The 21,343-nt window shown below is 38.3% G+C and overlaps 1 protein-coding gene across 1 annotated transcript; it reads left to right on the top strand.

Annotated features, from left to right (window-relative positions):
* Positions 1–590: 590 nt before the first annotated feature.
* Positions 591–19,479, top strand: RBM11 (RNA binding motif protein 11). The gene is made up of 5 exons (XM_049627994.1): positions 591–943; positions 4,741–4,903; positions 6,241–6,313; positions 16,549–16,645; positions 18,388–19,479. Exons 1-5 carry the CDS (start codon positions 848–850, stop codon positions 18,670–18,672), a joined length of 714 nt encoding a protein of 237 aa, XP_049483951.1. The 5' UTR covers positions 591–847; the 3' UTR covers positions 18,673–19,479.
* Positions 19,480–21,343: the final 1,864 nt, after the last annotated feature.

Below are 21,343 nucleotides of genomic sequence, written 5' to 3'. Positions count from 1 at the left end.
TTCTTCTTCTTCTTCTTCTTCTTCTTCTTCTTCTTCTTCTTCTTCTTTTTTTTCCTAACCCTCCTCAAAAAAGAATGAATTCTTCACCCTGGTCACTGTATACAAACATTGGATCCCGCTACAAGCGCCCTGCAGCCATCCTCAAGAATTCTGGCTTCAGTCATAAAACCTGCTATACTCTTTCTAGTGTTCCTAGGTATAGGATGTTTTCTCAGGCCTTCTGGCCTGAGAAATGCCTTCTGGAGTCCACCTAAAACGTCTATGCCCATTTTCAAAGACTTCTTTAGGGTGCACTTCCTAGGTAAATAAACTTTAATTCTAGCACTCCATTGTATTCCACACCCATAGCCATGCATGCATGGATTTGTTCTTTCAAAAAGCATTTTGTACAGAATATACATTCAAAATCCTAGTGATTTAGACATTTACTCTTTGGAAACAAATCTTCCCCCATTAGCCTAGGAGCGACTGTACAGCAGCTAGTACGTCTTAAAGCCTCTCTACACACATTTTATTGAAAATTTTGATTGAATAAATCCGAAGTCATTTAATAACGGTGTGTCCAAGAAAATGGAGGGCACTCCACAAGCAAGAGGGGCAAGCCCCGAGCACAGTAATCTTTTTTATTCTCACTCACACCCCCTCGGTCCCGGCCGGATCCAGGGCGTTGGGGCGGCATGGTGGGCGGCCCCGCGGGGCGCCGGGGGGCGTAGCCCCCACCTCGCTCCGCCCCTGGCGCGCGCGCTCCCGTCGTCCGCCCGACTCCCCTAGTCCGAGCGGCGCAGTAACACGGCGAGAGGGGGCGGGGTCTGGGTGCCTCCTCTGTCCTCGGCCCGAGACCGGAGGGATGTTCCCTGCTCAGGAGGAGGCCGACAGGACGGTGTTTGTGGGGAATTTAGAGGCCCGAGTACGGGAAGAGATTCTTTACGAGCTGTTCCTTCAGGTACCGTCTGCGGGGGGCGGCGGAGGGGCGGGGAGCGTCAAGCCGGAAGCGCAACCCGAGGGGCGGGGCACACCTGGACCACCCGGTGCCCGGCCCCCTTCCCGCCCCATCCTGAGCCTAGGTTTATAGTTTAGTTCCGTTTGGGCGCACCTGTCCCTACGTGAGCAGCTGGCATTGAAGTGATATCATGTGCGTCCTATCGCCGTCCCCACTGTACAGTTCTGCGGGTAGGGGGTGACTTGGCTCCCCCCAGCGCCCAGCCCTGAGTGAGGGCTTCCCAGAAACTGCCTGGGCCTTGAGTATCTTGGGCAAAACAGAAAACAGCCCTGTCACTGCCTTCCTTCAGGCAATAAGCACCCTCACGCCTTACATCCAGCGAAATGAGAGGTATAGATTTTTAAATGTTGCCCTATACATTACTTATGCCCCCAAGCCCTTTTATATGGAGGGTATTTTTACTCCAGTATGGTAAATGAAATTTAGTGATTTGGACAGCCGCATCATAGCTGACCAATTGATTCCTTGGGAAGCTCCCTGTATTTCATACCAAGAGGACCTTCTGGAAACTTTTTGAGACCTAGGACTTCCATGAGTAAGCCTCCTCTGTCTCCTCTAAACACTCACCTATTATTAGGTGTCAGTTGCTAAAGAGATATCTTCATCCAGCTATTTATCTAACTGTTTAACATTTATTTATTTTTGAGACAGAGAGAGACAGAGCATGAATGGGGGAGGGGCAGAGAGAGAGGGAGACACAGAATCCGAAACAGACCCCAGGCTCTGAGCTGTCAGCACAGAGCCAGACGCGGGGCTCGAACTCATGGACCGTGAGATCATGACCTGAGCCGAAGTCGGACGCTTAACCGACCAAGCCACCCAGGCGCCCCTGTCTAACTTTTTAATGGTACAAAAATTACATGGCAAACACAAAGTAAGATGCTGAGCATACAAATTTAAGAGATAGGCCTTGGTTTTTCTAAAAGGGAAAATTTTAAATTAAATTTTTGATTTAAGATAATCTACAAAAGAGGGGGATATGTAATATACCGTAGTTGTTTGACTCTGATGTCAGCAAAGTGACACTGGGCAAGTAAATGAATATCTCAGTACTTCAGTTTCCTTAAATGTCAAATGGTAGTAATAGCATCTACAGTATGATGTGGTGTGAAGGTTAAATAAATGAATCCAGGTAAAACAGTTAGAATTGAGCCTGGCACTTGTAAGCGTTTGCTGCTGCAAACTACTGCTACTACTGATAGTATTACTATTACTACTAACATCAAGAGAAATCAAGAAAGAATGACTTCTCTCTGTCCTAATAAGGGCAAGTTCCAAGGGAGACTATAGCAAAACTAAATTTCTAGGACTAAGTATGAGTACTGGTGGTGAAAAGGGTTCTTGATACAGTTTCTGAAAACCCCTAACTTTGTCTCTGTCTACTGCTAATTATAGATACACACAATTTGGTAGAGAGAATTCCCTCCCCACCCCAGGAACATAAAACTTGTTATTATTTGAAAAATATTGTTGATTTTAAGACTTTTATGCTTATTCTAATATGCCCTCTTAAAAAGATACTTAAGTTTAAAAAGTTTAAAAAACTGGCCTTTTTTAATCTGTTCTGATAGTTTCCTATAGTTATTTCCCCAAATATCATTTGAAACTTATGACTCTAACTAAAAGAAAAAAAAATTTTAAGACAAAAAAAATCTGTAAGAAAGAAAGAAAGGGAGGGAGGGAAGGAGGAAGGAAGAAAGGAAGGAAAACAGAAAGAAGCCTTATAGTTGTTTTCCCGTGAAGGCTTCTTTAATGATGAGCTTCCAAAAAGAAGGTGGGGAGTTGGTAAAGGGGTTGGGGATAATCATGAAGGCCCCATGCACTTACATTATTTCTAGTCAGCATGGCCTGGATCCATCTATTTATATACATATATATGTATATATTATATTATATTATATTATATTATATTATATTATATTATATTATAATGTAATATATAAATTATACACAAATATATAAAATTTTCTCATTTTTTATAATTTCACCATTAGAGATCAGGCAACCAAGCATATGTTTTTATTTTTGCCCTGGTCCTTCTGTATTCTGGAAGGATTTGCTAAAGTGAGGTATCTTTTAAAAAGGCTTTTTAAAAAACATAACCTTAGTCTTTTTTTTTTTAATTTTTTTTTTAACGTTTATTTATTTTTGAGACAGAGAGAGACAGAGCATGAACGGGGGAGGGTCAGAGAGAGAGGGAGACACAGAATCTGAAGCAGGCTCCAGGCTCTGGGCCATCATCAGCCCAGAGCCCGACGCGGGGCTCGAACCCACGGACTGTGAGATCGTGACCTGAGCCGAAGTCAGACGCTTAACCGACTGAGCCACCCAGGCGCCCCATAACCTTAGTCTTTAAAAAGATTGAAAGGTGATGGGATTGTTGCTATGAGCAAATCTTGTTGAAATTTATCTTTAAAAATGCTTTGGTATATCTTTGAATTTGTGAAATTCAAAGCATTTAAGCATATTCTGTTCATTTGTGATTTTATATATAATATCTGTAGAAGAACAATACTGATTAAAATTGATTTTATTTTATTACTGTGTATTTATCCTCTTACTAGTTTTTTTTTAATTTCTCATTATCCTTTGACGTGAGAAAATCAGGTTTAATATTTTTGTACTTTTGACTAAGAAATACTGAAGTAAAGATGTGGGGGAGAAAGATAATGAATGCAGTTTCAAATGTGTTGAGTCTGAAGTACAGTCACACAGAGGTCTCTAGGAGTCATGAGTATAACAAATAGATTTGTTGGTGAAGTGGTCCTTGAAGTCAGAGGGAAGGATGAGCTAGTCCCTGGGAAAGCAGAAAATGAAAAAAAAGAAAGACTGAATGTTAAAATATAGTATAATTTTAAAGATAATAGTTAGCATTTTTCTTTAAAGGCAGTTTATGTATCCAACTCTACAGAGAAAAGTAATCAATCATTAATATACAATTAAAAAGTATGAACCATTTGCCATTAAATCTTGTTTATAAATCTTTGTGTGTACTACCTGTGACACTTATAATGGGGGAGATGTAAGTTTTTAGTTTTAATTAACACTTTTTTATAATATTTGCATCTACTTTTTAACTCTGTTTTGCTAATTATAGGTTTTACTATAAATACAATCTGAATATTTTAAATTTATTTTATCCCACTTTAGCAATACACAATGGAATAATATTCACCCATTGTTGGATTTGGAATCTTTCTAATCTTTCATTCATATAAATAGTGCACCTACTTAAAAGTTTTAAAGATATTACAACTTTTTATTTGGAAATATTTACCAAATAGGATTATTAGCTCAAAACACATGATAAATTTAGTTTCTCTTGTAAAAATGTTTAATCTTGACAAAAGAAATTAGGCTCAATAGAATATTAACACTTTTTTTAGGATCACTCAAATAACATTAGGTTGGTGATTTCAATTTATTTTTGAGTTTACACAGTTAATATGTATGGAGAAAAGTAGTAGTTCATTCTTAGATTTAAATGCTCTCTACATTGTTTTGTTAAGCCTAACAGAGGGTTTTCTGTTCCTAATACTACAAATGTTTCCTTGATCAGCCAAAAAATACCAGAAAGTGTGATGAAATATTACTGTTAGTAAAATGTATTATTTGCAGAACTACATAAAGCTATTATTGCTAACAAATTTTTTTAACTTTGAAGTTGAATATACTTGATTTATCTGAATGTAAAAAAAATCTTTAGATTTATGAGAAAATAATTTTTAAGTTTCTTATAGGCTGGGCCATTAACCAAAGTGACTATATGCAAAGACAGAGAAGGAAAGCCGAAGTCTTTTGGATTTGTCTGCTTTAAACACCCTGAATCAGTGTCTTATGCCATAGCTTTGCTGAATGGAATTCGTTTATATGGAAGACCAATTAATGTACAGTATCGATTTGGTAGGTCTTGCCATCGATGAATCTTCCAAGTGTGTTTTGTTGATGGTGTTGTTCTCAGAGGTGTAAATATTGTGTGTTCTATATGATGTATAGGGCCCTTGTGGTCTCTGTTAAATTTTCTCAAAATACATGTGGACATTGAAAATGTTATATGACTAATTAGTATTGCCAACTCTATAGCACTTTTTTCTATATGAAAATTTAAAATGTTCTATCTTAGTACCAGCCAGAAGGTAGCTACGATATTGCTATTTGCTGTTTTAAATTAAGCAGATCTAAATGAACTGCGGACACACAGCTCTAGCCTTTATACAGCAAGGCTATTTGCTAATCTTCTCGTCAGTGCTAATGTATGGTATCAAATACCTACTATTTGGAAGGTATAGTGAGTGTCTTAGTCATTCTTCTGGGAAAACCACGCTCTACATATTGCCTAGATCAAAGTCCCTGCAAGAGCAGCTGGCTGAAAGTGGCTGCAGAGTGACCCTCAGTAACTGGAGGAAAGCTTCCTGACATGAATGACCTCAAATGCCTTCTCCTGCATACTCCCCAACAACTGGTTAAATACCAGGGAACACTGTGCTACTGCTCTACCTCTTTCATGCTTTGAGGGACTGATAGAGGCGATGCTTATGCTCATGGTGCAGGGCTTGAGATGCTTATGTTTCCTCCCTCCCCAGATTATTCAAGGATATTGATGTATTCCTTGTTTGTTTTTTATTCCTCTCATTATACTAAAAATGAATAAGAAAACAATACCTCATTGCAAAGGAAAAGGGTTTCTCCTTGTGTTTCTTTCTTTTATTTATTTTGTTAATGTTTTCTCAAAGCTAATTAGCTGTATAATGCTCTCAAGTACTTTCTGGTTAACTCACAAGGACTGGTAAAATGGGCCACGACATAGTATGTTCTGACACATCCCAGCCAGCTGCTCAGCATCCTAAGGTTGCATCCGCTTTTGCCAGTGCGGGTTGGAGAACTCATGCATTCTACAAAGGATGCAAATAACGCAAATGTTTGCCATTGTTAGTCTACAGGCATGTAGAACAATACAACATCAGGGACCTTATGGTCCTATATCAGTATCATTTTTCTGTATAGCCATTACTTTGGACAAATCTTGGTTGTAATTCATTCATTTGCAGTGATGTAAATAATTTATAAATATAACTTGGGAGATCAAAGATATATTTGGGTATCTTAATTATACGATTGAGGAATTTTAACCAGTGCTAAATCCTTTCAGGTTTCGAGTTTCTGTATGGCTTAATGTTAGAACTCAAAAAAAAAAAAAAAAATGTACCATGAAGTAATCAGTTGTTCTATTTCTTCCATAGGGAGCTCTCGCTCTTCTGAACCAGCCAACCAAAGTTTCGAGAGCTGTGTTAAGATAAATTCACACAGCTACAGGTAATTAAAAATATTTTTTTTCAAAAAGGTAAAGCAAATAAATGTGTTCTTATACCAGCAGTAGTTTTTATATATACTGGACTATTGTAAAACCTTACTATTTAGACATAGGATACAATTAAGCAATTCACTTTTTTTCTGAAACCATGAAAAGTGACAAAATATTTTCATTTAAAGTGGGTTTTAATATTTTCATCAGTAGGTGGGAGAGATTTATGTTTCTAGTGTTCTTTATGGCTTACCTTGTGCCTGTCATAGTTGTTAAATTACTTAAGCATCCAAGGTGTCATTGTGATGATCACAGAGATACCATTATCCATATTTTATATTTGAATAAATTGAAATGCAAACGTTAACTAATTTTTAAGGTCATAAAGATGAAAAAGTGGTAGTGGCTAGTCTTGAAATAAAGCCTTCTGCCATTAAGCCATTCTGTTATTTATTTTACTACTTTTTAGAACTTCCCTATTGTAATTTTCCAAATATTCTAAAATTTTGCATTGGCTGATTTTTCGATGCAACGTTAGCCTCTAAGGACATTGTCAGGCAAGCTATCCCAGAGGTCATGGAACAGAAGGACTCTCAAACTGAATTAAGATGTTTGAGTCACACTGTTTATTAAACCAATTTAAAAGACACAGTGAAAAGCAACAGGAAAGATACTGGATAGGTTAGCACACTTAAGCAGTGGGTACAAGTGGGCCGAAGGACCAGCGTACCGCGTTCTGGTTACACTAATATTCATGCACCGTTTTTTGCTCTGCTGCATCAGCCTTCCTCACTGCTAGCGTGCTTCTGAGAACTAGAGTTGAGGTTCAATAAGGATATCCATTCAGATGGAATATTCCCAGAATTTTCCTTCTCAAAGAGGGTCAGGGGCAAATACACCTGGCCACACAAGTAACTTGTTGGTTAGTCTGCTAGATGCCCCCAGGTTTATCTGAGTTTCTGAGGCAGAGCAAAGATAAGAGAAGCAACATAATTGTTAGCCCAGGGGTGACATGATGAGGACATGGTGTTTCTTTCCCTTTCTGTCCATAAGTAACGTTCTTACTTATTCCATCCTATATTCTGTTGAATCTATCTATAGCATGTCTGGCAGGATACTAACTTATTTCCTATCTATATTTAATATATATTATAAATTCTGCCTTTATCTCCCAAGTGATTTGCTTATTCTATCTCTAACCCAGCTTCATCACTGTTCCATAAACCACCAGCTTACTTAGAGTCTATTACAAACATTTCATCCATCTTGTTTGTTTTTGCCTTCTGCAGCAGAACCGAATATTCTCAAGTAAACTAGCTGTAGCCGAAACTCCTGTCTCTCTGAGGCATAAGGCAGTGCCTCTTAGGACTGACAATTACACAGGCTTATCTGTAGTAAAACTATTTCATCCCAAATAAAACACAGTGTGCTTCACATCATATTTCTTCCCAGCATTTCTGTATCAGGGACATTAGAAGTTAAAAAGTAGGTGCTGACATCAAATTGCCTGAATTTGAATTCTGCTTTTACCACTGTTTTAATGTTATGACCTTGGACAGGTTATTTCACCACACCATAACCTGTCTTTAAAATGAGGATAAAGGACGCATAGGTGACTCAGTCAGTTAAGCATCCAACTCTTGGTTTCAGGTCAGGTCATGATCTCACGGTTCATGAGTTCGAGCCCCGTGTTGGGCTCTGCACTGACAGTGCGGAACCTACTTGGGATTCTCTCTCTCACTCTCTCTCTGCCCCTCCCCTGCTCATTCTCTCCCTCTCTCTCTCTCTCTCTCAAAATAAATAAATAAACTTAAAATAAAACAAAGATAATACCTCAAAGATTATTATGAGAATCAAATTTTGTAATAAATGCAATGTATTTAAAATACTGGACACATAGCAAGTATTCAGTGAACACTTTCAGCCGGTGTTACCAAAAAGGAGAGAGTAATTAACTGTGTTGGTAGGGGAAGTGCTATAGACTCCTGAAATGAGCTATATATTTAATATGAGAGTTTCCCCTCTTCTCGTGGTAAAATATACCTCTTTTTTCTCAGGAATTAGGAAGGAACAAGTTATTGCTACGATTTGAGCAGAGGTAGAAAGACAAGACAAACCCTATAAGATGTTAACATAACTCTTGTATTCTGTACTTACGTTTTACAAACTAACTCATCACAAATTCTAGGGTAGAAGATCAGAATTATAAGTATATTCCATAATACTACACTTCATCGGTAGTAGTACCTTATCTTCTAGTTATTTGTTATATTTTAAAGGAAGAATGAGAATAGGCTATAGTAATGTCCAGAGAAAAGTGGTGTACATGTCAAACCCTTCATCTTTCACTGGTCTTTCTTGGAAAAGGGTTTTTGTGCTTCTATTGATTGCCTCTCATACCTTCTGTTTTTAATAAATAGTTCCTGAATTAGTTTGTTAAAGCTGTCATGACAAAGTACCACAAACAGGTACTTAAACAACAGAAATATTTTGTCTCACAGTTCTGAAGGCTAGGAGCCCAAGATCAAGGTGCCCACAGAGTTAGTTCCTTCTGAGGGCTGTGAGAAAGAGTCTGTTCTGTGTCTCTCCCTTAGCATATCCTGGTTATTTGGCAATATTTGATATTCCTTAGCTTATAGACCCATCACCTATATCTCTGCCTTCATCTTCATATGGTGTTTTCCCTGTGTGCACCCATCTCTAAATTTCCCCCTTTTATAAAGACACCAGTCCTGGGGCACCTGGGTGGCTCAGTCAGTTAAGTGTCCAACTCTTGATCTCAGCTCAGGTCATGATCTTACAGTTCATGAGCTTGAGCCCCGCATCAGCGTCTGCACATGACAGCACGGAAGCTGCTTGGGATTCTGTCTCTCCTCTCTGCCTCCCCCTCCCCCCAGTCTCTCACTCTCTCTCTCAAAAAAAAAAAATAAATAAACATTAAAAAAAATAAAAATAAAAAAATAAAGACACCAGTCCTATTGGATTAGCGGCTCATGCTACTCTAGTATGACCTCCTCTTGATTATATCTGCAACAATCCTATTTCCAAATAAGGTCGCATTCTGAGGTATAGGGGGTTAGGATTTCAAAATAATAAATTTGGAGGTGACAGTTTAGCTCATAACCCTTCCCAATTTACATGCAATTCTTCTATGTAGACAACTGTGCATGCCCAGATACTCACATAGGAAGGATCGTGGTTTTAGAGAATCTGTAATTGCTTTCATGATGGTGCTAATTTCACTATTTCTGCTACTGAGGTCATATCTTCCCTACTCTAGAATTTCATTGCACTTTCCATTTGTTTCTTTACTATCGCTTGTTCTATACACATGTTCTGGTCTTTGCACCTTGTCTCCAAATCAGGCTATTATATTCCCCCCCACACACCGAAAAATCTTTCATCCTTCACATCCCTACTTCCCATACACTTCCTCTTTTATAACTGACAGCTGTCTAATTCCTTCCTTAATGAAATTTACTCTTCCTCTGGTTTTTGCAATACTGTCACCGCTTATAAATGGGATCTCTGCCTATCCATCTAACTGCTTCCTGTCATTCACCTGTCCTCATTTTTGCCTTTACCTGCCTGTGTTAGTTTTTTTAATATGAAATTTATTGTCAAATTTGTTTCCATATGACACCCAGTGCTCATCCCAACAGGTGCCCTCCTCAGTGCCCATCACCCACCCTCTCCTCCCTCCTATCCCCCATCAACCTCACTTTATTCTCAGTTTTTAAGAGACTCTTATGGTTTGGCTCCTTCCCACACTACCTTTTTTTTTTTTCCCTTCCCCTCCCCCATGGGTCTTCTGTTAAGTTTCTCAGAATCCACATACGAGTGAAAACATGGTATCTGTCTTTCTCTATATGACTTATTTCACTTATCATAACATTCTATAGTTCCATCTACATTGCTGCAAAAGGCCATATTTCATTCTTTCTCATTGCCAAGTAGTATTCCATTGTGTATATAAACCACAATTTCTTTATCCATTCATCAGTTAATGGACATTTAGGCTCTTTCGATAATTTGGCTATTGTTGAAAGTGCTGCTATAAACATTGGGGTATAAGTCTCCCTATGCATCAGCACTCCTGTATCCCTTGGGTAAATTCCTAGCAGTGCTATTGCTGGGTCATAGGGTAGATCTATTGTTAATTTTTTGAGGAATCTCCACACTGTTTTCCAGAGCGGCTGTACCAGTTTGCATTCCCACCAACAGTACAAGAGGGTTCTCATTTCTCCACATCCTCGCCAGCAACTATATTCTCCTGATTTGTTCATTTTAGCTACTCTGACTGGCATGAGGTGGTATCTGAGTGTGGTTTTGATTTGTATTTCCCTGATGAGAAGCGACGTCGAGCATCTTTACATGTGCCTGTTGGCCATCTGGATGTCTTCTTTAGAGAAATGTCTGCTCATGTCTTCTGCCCATTTCTTCACTGGATTATTTGTTTTTCAGGTGTGGAGTTTGGTGTGTTATTTATAGATTTTGGATACTAGCCCTTTGTCTGATATGTCATTTGCAAATATCTTTTCCCATTCCATCGGTTGCCTTTTAGTTTTGTTGATTGTTTCCTTTTCAGTGCAGAAGCTTTTTATCTTGATGAGGTCCCAGTAGTTCATTTTTGCTTTTAATTCCCTTGCCTTTGGAGATGTGTCAAGTAAGAAATTGCTGCGGCTGAGGTCAGAGAAGTTTTTTCCTGCTTTCTCCTCTAGGCTTTTGATGGTTTTCTGTCTCACATTCAGGTCCTTCATCCATTTTGAGTTTATTTTTGTGAATGGTGTAAGAAAGTGGTCTAGTTTCATTCTTCTGCATGTTGCTGTCCAGTTCTCCCAGCACCATTTGTTAAAGAAACTGTCTTTTTTCCATTGGATATTCTTTTCCTGCTTTGTCAAAAATTAGTTGGCCATAAATTTGTGGATCCAATTCTGGGGTTTCTGTTCTATTCCATTGGTCAATGTGTCTGTTTTTGTGCCAATACCATGCTGTCTTGATGATTACTGCTTTGTAGTAGAGGCTAAAGTCTGGGATTTTGATGCTTCCCACTTTGGTCTTCTTCTTCAAAATTACTTTGGCTATTCGGGGTCTTTTGTGGTTCCATACAAATTTTAGGATTGCTTGTTCTAGCTTTGAGAAGAATGCTGGTGCAGTTTTGATTGGGATTGCATTGAATGTGTAGATTGCTTTCAGTAGTATTGACATTTTAACAATATTTATTCTTTCAATCCATGAGTATGAATGTTTTCCCATTTCTTTGTTATCTTCTTCAATTTCCTTCATAAGCTGTCTATAGTTTTCAGCATACAGATCTTTTACATCTTTAGTTAGGTTTATTCCTAGGTATTTTATGCTTCTTGGTGCAATTGGGAATGGGATCAGTTTCTTTGTCTTTCTGTTGCTTCATTATTAGTGTATAAGAATGCAACTGATTTCTGTACATTAAATTTGTATCCTGTGACTTTGCTGAATTCATGTATCAGTTCTAGCAGACTTTTGTAGAGTCTGTCGGGTTTTCCATGTATAATATCATGTCATCTGCAACAAGTGAAAGCTTGACTTCATCTTTGCCAATTTTGATGCCTTTGATTTCCTTTTGTTGTCTGATTGCTGATGCTAGCACTTCCAACACTATGTTAAACAATAGCAGTGAGAGTGGACATCCCTGTCATGTTCCTGATCTCAGGGAGAAAGCTCTCAGTTTTTCCCTATTGAGGATGATGTTAGCTGTGTGCTTTTCATAAGTGGCTTTTATGATGTTTAAGTATGTTCCTTCTATCTCGACTTTCTCTAGGGTTTTTATTAAGAAAGGATGCTGAATTTTGTCAAATGCTTTTTCTGCATCGATTGACAGGATCATATGGTTCTTATTTTTTCTTTTATTAATGTGATGTATCACATTGATTGATTTGCGAATGTTGAACCAGTCCTGCAGCCCAGGAATGAATCCCACTTGATCATGGTGAATAATTCTTTTTATACACTGTTGAATTCGATTTGCTAGTATCTTATTGAGAATTTTTGCATCCATATTCACCGGGGATATTGGCCTGTAGTTCTATTTTTTGCTGGGTCTCTATCTGGTTTGGGAATCAAAGTAATGCTGGCTTCATAGAATGAGTCTGGAAGTTTTCCTTCCCTTTCTATTTTTTGGAACAGCTTGAGGAGGATAGGTATTATCTCTGCTTTAAATGTCTGGTAGAATTCCCCAGGGAAGCCATCTGGTCCTGGACTCTTATTTGTTGGGAGATTTTTGATAACTGATTCAATTTCTTTGCTGGTTATGGGTCTGTTCAAGTTTTCTATTTCTTCCTGTTTGAGTTTTGGAAGTGTGTGGGTGCTTAGGAATTTGTCCATTTCTTCCAGGTTGTCCAATTTGTTGGCATATAATTTTTTATAGTATTTCCTGATAATTGCTTGTATTTCTGACAGATTAGTTGTAATAATTCCATTGTCATTCGTGATTCTATATATTTGGATCATCTCCCTTTTCTTTTTGAGAAGCCTGGCTAGAGGTTTATCAATTTTGTTTATTTTTTCAAAAAACCAACTCTTGGTTTCATTGATCTGCTCTACAGCTTTTTAGATTCTATATTGTTTATTTCTGCTCTGATCTTTATTATTTATTTTCTTCTGCTGAGTTTGGGGTATCTTTGCTGTTCTGCTTCTATTTCCTTTAGGTGTGCTGTTAGATTTTGTATTTGGGATTTTTCTTGTTTCTTGAGATAGGCCTGAATTGCAATGTATTTTCATCTCAGGACTGCCTTCGCTGCATCCCAAAGTGTTTGGATTGTTGTATTTTCATTTGTTTCCATTGGTTAACCCATTCATTCTTTAGTAGGGTGTTCTTTAACCTCCATGCTTTTGGAGGTTTTCCAGACTTTTTCCTGTGGCTGATTTCAAGTTTCATAGCATTGTGGTCTGAAAGTGTGCATGGTATGATCTCAATTCTTTTGTACTTATGAAGGGCTGTTTTGTGACTCAATATGTGATCTATCTTGGAGAATGTTCCATGTGCACTCAAGAAGAAAGTATATTCTGTTGCTTTGGGATGCAGATATATCTAAATATATCTGTCAAGTCCATCTGGTCCACTGTATCATTCAGGGCCCTTGTTTCTTTATTGATCCTGTGTCTAGATGATCTATCCATTGTTGTAAGTGGGGTATTAAAAGTCCCCTGAAATTACCACATTCTTATTAATAAGATTGATTATGTTTGTGATTAATTGTTTTATATATTTGGGGGCTCCCATATTCAGTGTATAGACATTTATAATTGTTAGCTCTTCCTGATGGATAGACCCTGTAATTATTATATAATACCCTTCTTCATCTCTTGTTACAGCCTGAAATTTAAAGTCTAGTTTGTCTGATATAAGTATGGCTACTCCAGCTTTCCTTTGACTTCCAGTAGCATGATAGTTCTGCATCCCCTCGCTTTCAATCTGAAGGTGTCCTCAGGTCTAAAATGAGTCTCTTGTAGACAGCAAATAGATGGGTCTTGTTTTTTTATCCATTATGATACCCTGTGTCTTTTGGTTGGAACATTTAGCCCATTTACATTCAGTGTTATTATATAAAGATATGGGTTTAGAGTCATTATGATGTCTGTAGTTTCATGCTTGTAGTGATGTCTCTGGTACTTTGTGGTCCTTGCAACATTTCACTCACAGAATTCCCCCTTAGGATCTCTTGTAGGGCTGGTTTAGTGGTGATGAATTCCTTCAGTTTTTGTTTCTTTGGGAAAACCTTTATCTCTTCTATTCTGAATGACAGACTTGCTTGATAAAGGATTCTCGGCTGCATATTTTTTTCTGTTCGTCACATTAAAGATTTCCTGCCATTCCTTTCTGGCCTGCCAAGTTTCAGTAGATAGGTCTGCTACTATTCTTATGTGTCTACCTTTTTAAGTTAGAGCCTGTTTATCCCTAGCTACTTTCAGAATTTTCTCTTTATCCTTGTATTTTGCCAGTTTCACTATGATATGTCGTGCAGAAGATCAATTCAAGTTACGTCTGAAGGGAGTTCTCTGTGCCTCTTGGATTTCAATGCCTTTTTCCTTCCCCAGATCAGGGAAGTTCTCAGCTATTATTTCTTCAAGTACACCTTCAGCCCCTTTCCCTCTCTCTTCTTCTTCTGGAATTCCTAATATGGATATTGTTCCATTTGATTGCATCACTCAGTTCTCTAATTCTCCCCTCATACTCCTGGGGTTTTTTTTATCTCTCTTTTTCTCAGCTTCCTCTTTTTCAATAATTTTATCTTCTAATTCACCTATTCTCTCCTCTGCCTCTTCAATCCATGCTATGGCCACTTCCATTTTATTTTGCACCTCATTTATATCATTTTTTTAGCTCCTCATGACTATTTCTTAGTCTTTTGATCTCTGTAGCAATAGATTCTCTGCTGTCCAGTATGTGTTTTTCAAGCCCAGTGATTAATTTCATGACTATTATTCTAAATTCTTGTTCTTTTATATTGCTTAAATTGTTTTTGATCAATTCATTAGCTGTCGCTACTTCCTGGAGTTTCTTTGAGGATAATTCTTCCATTTTGTCATTTTGGGTAGTCCCTGTGGTGGCTCCAAACTGCAAGGCACTTCTGTGCTGTTCTGAGTAACTTGTGTTGTTGGGCGGGGCCACAGTCAGACCCAGTGTCTGCCCCTAGCCCACTGCTGGGGCCACAGTCAGACTGGTGTGTACCTTATCTTCCCCTCTCCCAGAGTCAGGACTCACTGTGGAGTGGTGCGGCCCCTGTCTGGGCTACTTGCACACTGCCAGGCTTGTGGTGCTGCTTCGATGGGATCTGGCGTGTTAGCCGGGGTGGATCCACAAGGTGCACAGGGACGGGAGGGGCAGGCTTAGCTCACTTTGACATTGGTGGTCCCCTGCGGGAGGGGCCCTGCAGCACCTGGAGGGAGGCAGGCCTGTTGGAGGGATGGATCCACAGAAGCACGGCGTTGGGTGTTTGCAGGGTGCAAGCAAGTTCAGTGACAGGAACTGGTTCCCTTTGGAATTTTGGCTGGGGAATGAGAGAGGGAGAGGGCACTTGCCAGTGCCTTTGTTCCCCTGCTGAGCTGAGCTCTGTCTTCCAGGGCTCAACAACTCTCCTGGCGTCCTCTCGCCCTCCCTGCTCTCCAAGAGCAGAGCTGTTGACTTATAACATTCCAGATGTTAAGTTCCGCTGGCTGTCAGAACTCACGGAGTCCAGCCCCTCCATTTTTGCAATTCAGACTCGGGGCTCTGCCCTGCCGGGCGGGCTGCCCGTCCACCGCCCTGGTTCCCTCCCGCCAGTCCGTGTAGCATGCACTGCCTCTCTGTCCTTCCTACCCTCTTCCATGGGCCTCTGTCTATGCTTGGCTCTGGAGTCCGTTCTGCTAGTCTTCTGATGGTTTTCTGGGCTATTTAGGCCAATGTGGGTGGAATAAGTGATCAGCAGGAGGAGGTGAGCCCAGCGTCCTCCTACGCCGCCATCTTCCTAGGTCCCAAAAACATGCCTGTGTTAGTTTTACCCTTTCTCCCAGCACATCTCTTTCCTAAGGATTAGTCGTATTAGCATTAAAATTGTGGAATACTGAGGAGCAAGTAGCAAATGAAGGCTAGTTGTTCTAACATTGGAATTTATTAAACATCTTCATAGAAGCAAATATACTTACAAATGAAACTTTAGCTCACAACTGTTCTTGAATTAGGGATTTTTATTATCTTAATTCATGTGTGAAAGAAATCAGCAAACATGGCTTGATGGTAACATTAGCAGTCCATTTAGGAAAGAGCATAATTTTTCTAGTTAAACAGTGAAGATACCTTCCAAAATAAATTGAGGATAAATTCTATATTTCTTTCACTTTTTATATCTGTAGAAAATTAAATGCATTCTTGGTGGTTACTAATGACTAGCTTTGCTCTCTTCATATCTAAGTGTTCTTTTTCTTTGTACAAGTATAACATATTGAACGTTTTCCTATCAGAAAGTCAGATGTGACTCTATATATTTAGATTTCAGTGTGTTAGTAATTAATAAGATATAAGGCACTATGAGGTCACTATTTTATCAGTATAATGTCTGATCATTTGTATGTATATGTTTAAAGTTAATTAATCTTAATCGAGTTGTCTTAGGGAAGCTTTGTTTTTTAATTACAAAGAGCTTTTATTATTTTTTTATTGTTTTTTAGAAAAAAGGACATTTGTGTGTAAGAATTTTAACTGTTCGTTAATTTTTCTTTTCCCTTCCCAAAGAAATGAAGAAGTTGTGGGCAGATCTTCCTTTCCCATGCAGTTTTTTCCAATTAACAGTGCAACTTTACCTCAAGAATATTTTTTCTTTCAGAAAATGGTAAGTTTGATATGCCTTTGGTTCAATGTATAATATAATACAGACTATGGTGGAACTTACGGTTCTCAAATCTCAACCTGGAGTGAAGGCAGAGGCTGTCTTCTGCCCAGTGGTGGTCGGCTCTAACACAGGCATCTTCAGTCTCAAACTTAGTATCTGAGTAAGTGTGTCCGTACAAAGCGGGTAGATGGTAGTGAGGATGCACTGTGGTCCAAGGAAAATTTGAATAGAGAGTTCTCATTTAAATTTAATTTAATTTAGGTTCTCAGTTGGTAGAGTAAACTGCATTATTTCCAAAGGCTCTCAAAAATGTAGTTCCAGCCTAGAAATTATTAGTATGGTCACAATAAGTTAAAGGGGAACTTAGGAAAATATTTTTCTTTTAACTCTTCATTTTATGCCTAATAAAACTGAGGGATACAAATAGGCCCAAGACAGCTTGTCAGTGACAGATGTGGGATTGTAACACAAGTAGTGTGATTCACAGATTGTGATTTTTTTTTTAAATATCCAACATATATGTGAGCTTCAGATGTTTCAGGTAGGCATTTTCATTTTGCAAACATAAGGAACATCGAGAATTGAACTGGAAAAAATTTTTCTTAGTTACAGTGAGATATTAACAGACAACTAGTTCTCATTCAAAACTGTCAATACCCTTCTTCCTACATGTCATGTTGTTGGTAGAGATGAGAAACCTACACACCCATGCATGTACTCACACACACAAGTTCATTTTGTCTCTATTAATCTTTCATCTACTTTGTGTAGTTAGAAATTTGAATTAAAAACAAGAAAGTGTCTCTCTATCTTAATAGTGGACAAACATGCTCTATCGTACGGTGGCCATTAGCCGCATGTGAGAATAAGGAGCTGAGTTTTAATTTTACTTAATTTTAATTTTTATTAAAATTTAAAAACAGATACTCAGTTCAGTTATTAGAATATTTTTTAAATTTTTTTAATGTTTATTTTTGAAGGAGAGAGAGTCAGAGCATGAGCAGGGGAAGGGCATAGAGAGAGGGGGACACAGAATCCAAAGCAGGCTCCAGGCTCTGAGCCATCAGCACAGGGCCTGACGCAGGGCTCGAACCCACAAACCGGGAGATCGTGATCTGAGCCGAAGTCGGACGCTTAACCGACTGAACCACTCAGGCGCCCTCAGTTATTAGAATATTTTTAAGAATATTTGAAACCTTGGGTATGTGAATCTCCTTTTTCAAATGTAAATTTTGGATAATCTAAATTCAGATCAAGTATTGTCTGTGCAAATGTAGCATCTTAATTGAGACGTGCTATAAGTATAACATGCACACCAAATTTTAAAGACTTGGTATGGAAAAGGGAAAGTAAAAAAGCTCATTAATAATTCTTATATTATTCGCATGTTCAAATGACAGTATTTGGGATATTTTGGGATAAATAAAATACATTATTAATATTAGAAACAGTATTATAAACAAAATATTTTATTTTCCTATTGTAGCTACTAGAAAATGTAAAACTGTATCTGTGGCTTGTACTGTATTTCTGTAAGGCAGCACTAATCTGTATTGTAATAAGGCATATACTACCTTCAATCTTCACATTAACCATTTAAGGAAACTACCACATTCCTGTTTTGAAAAGTCACTGTCCTTCTAACACGTGGTTTAGTTTGCTCGTAGTTATTTGTAACTGTTAACTTTTTTTAAACGTTTGGGGCTTGTTTTGGTAGAAGATTATCTTCTTTTTCACGGCAGTGGCACGCGTATAACCCAGCACTGCAGCTTCCGTACTACGAGATGACGGCACCGCTTCCCAGTAGCACGGCCATGTCTTCTCCCCTAAACTGTGTTCCAGATCTACAGGCTGGACCCAGCTCTTACGAATGGACTCACCAACAGCCCAGTGAGCCTGACCTTCATCAGACCAATAAACGAAAGAGACAAAAACAAACCAGTGACAGTGACAGTAGCACAGAAAATAATAGAGGAAATGAATATAGCCAAAAGTTCCGAAAGTGTAAGAAAAAGAAAAGATATTAGGGATTATGTTCAAATGAAATTTGTCTATACTGCTCTTCATTTTCTTTAAAAAAAAACAAAAACAAAAACGCAAACAACCTGTATTCTCCTAAATGACCAGTTTCGTGGCTTTCTTGTGCTGTTTGAAATATATAATAATATGACATCTGATTTCCTGTTAATTGACAAAAATTTTTGTCTTGAATGACAAAAACTTAAAAATAATATAATGTAGTACTTTTTGTATTTGTAATAGTATTTTTGACACATTGTCAACAAGAAATACGCTTTGAGTTATTATATTTTAGTACTGATGATGGCATTGCACTAACTTCTCAATCAGAAGTCACTTCCTGAGCACTTGTGGATAAGGCACCCTGCTCTCCGAGACTGTTGCCTATATGGAGCGGTGGATTTTCTGAATGAAAACTAGTGTAAATATTTAGGAGTTGCATGTTGTTCCTAAAAAAGCAGGCTTTAGTTTCCTTTGTGAACAACATTTTATCTTTTATGTCTAAATATGGTATTTCTGAGCCTTACTCTCCTGCAGCTTTATTTCATAAAATGAGGATACCAAAGGAAAGCTTATCATGGGACTAGTTTTTAGATCCTTCCCTTTTTATGTGACTGTATAGAAATAGGAATGCCTGCCTCTTTACTTCTCGCTTAATTGTAGTTCATGAAAATTAGCTATGACAGTATTACCCAACCTCTTTTGTCAGCTGGGTTTGATATAGTATATTTGACATACTTAAATCTTGATAATGAACAATAAATAGAATGATACTTCATTAATGTATGATATTTAATATTTATTATCAAATCATATTTCTTGTCTCTGGTTCATTTATTTTATTTTTTATTTTAGAGAGAGAATGGGAGCAGGGGAGAGGGACAGAGGGGGAGAGAGAGAGAGAGAGGGGCTCTGGATTTCCGTAGAAATTATATTTTAATGCAGAAAGTTCAAAGGACATCTTTTTTACAAAGGATGCTTCTGTACCTCAAGCCTGAGAAAGTTCAGTGAACACAACTTCTCTGGTTTGCATTAAGTGAGATTTCTGAAGTTGACAGTGATGATGTTATTTGATCAGAATGGGTTCTACAAGGTCACGTGAGGCCACAACTGTGGACTAAGTCTACCACCAGTCATGCCCAAACTGCAAAAATTACTTCATGTGTGTGTAGAAACCGCTTTAGCAGATGAGATCAAGTAATCTATTACCTGGTTCCCAGTAATATTTCCTTTTCAGTTTCCAATACCATCTTGTTATATCATCAACAGGTATAAGGGTTAAGAAACACATGTGCTACTTGCATTGTAATTAGAAAACATAACCAGTATGTAAGGAAGGATACAAACTCACATATTTCCTGTGTTATAAACTCTGAGAATTATTGGCTTTCAACAAGTTTATAGAACATCATCTACTGCAAGGAACCTGGATATAACAATAATTGTTTCAACTACTGGACCTTGCTTGGGGAGCTTAATAAATGAAAACATACTGTAAGTGAATACTGTTAATCAGTCCCATACACTATGAATCCTAATAATTAATGTCTTTGCTTCTATTTCTATATGAGAAAATTAGTAATATCCTGGATAGGAAAATAACTTTCACCCCAGCTGCTTGCCCCAGGCTGGCAACAAATCTTCACTGATTTTATCCCACCTCTAAGTTAATCACAAGGGAAAACATTGCAGATTCTCTTGCATGCCAATCAAAACCCCTGGAGTTATTCTAGACAGTTCCTGTCACTCCCATTTCTAAGTAGTCATTAACTCCTCATTGTGACCTTGTTCAGGTTCTCTTCATTTCCTGCTTGGAGTACTCATTAAAGCAAATCAATCAACAAGGAATGATTATCATTCCAAACACAGAGTTTGGTGCTGAGGTGACAGACATCACTGGAGAAGTTTGATCCCAACATTCGAGGAGTTTATGGTCTTCTGTCATAGATGCAGAGTTAGGTGATTTCAGGATAATGTTATAGTAGAGGTAAACAGAGCACAATAGGAGGGCATGAGAGTCTCCATTCCTCAAGACAATAAATCCTGGGAGGAAGAAAGGCAGTCACCCGAATACACAGAAAAAAAGGGAGAATACCTAGAAGTCCAGTTTTCTATCCTCTCAACTGTTCTCACATTTTTAGGCCTGCTCTTTACCCGTCCTTGGAAGAATGGCTCCAAGTCTTAAACCTGTATTAGTAAAATGGTTTGCCTCTTGTCAATATCACCCCAACCTCTTAAGGATACAGGAACGTGGGTTATGCAATGTATTTTTTAAATCATGTTCTTATGAAATAGTGTAGTGGAAAGAGAAAAATTAAGGTCAATAACAAAGTTAGATGTTGATAACAGCAAACTGCTGAGGAAAAAAGATATATATATACACACATATATATGTATACACACACACACACACACACACACATACATATTTTAAAGAACATGTTTAGGGATTAAAAACTCAAAGCAGGAAAGAAAGCCATGTGGATATCTGAGGAATGAACACCAGGCAAAGGGAACAGCAGAGTCAAAGACCCCATGGGGGAAGCATTCCAGGGAAGAAAGAGAATATGGCTAATATGGTGGAGGAGGTTGATCACAGCAGAGATGTGAACAGAAGATAATGGGAACTTACAGGTCATTGTAACAACCTTGACATATTATTCTTAGCAGGGATGTCTT

Source organism: Panthera uncia, chromosome C2 (genome assembly GCF_023721935.1).
Source record: "Panthera uncia isolate 11264 chromosome C2, Puncia_PCG_1.0, whole genome shotgun sequence".
Lineage (NCBI taxonomy): Eukaryota > Metazoa > Chordata > Mammalia > Carnivora > Felidae > Panthera > Panthera uncia.
This window is presented reverse-complemented; position numbering and strand designations above follow the sequence as displayed.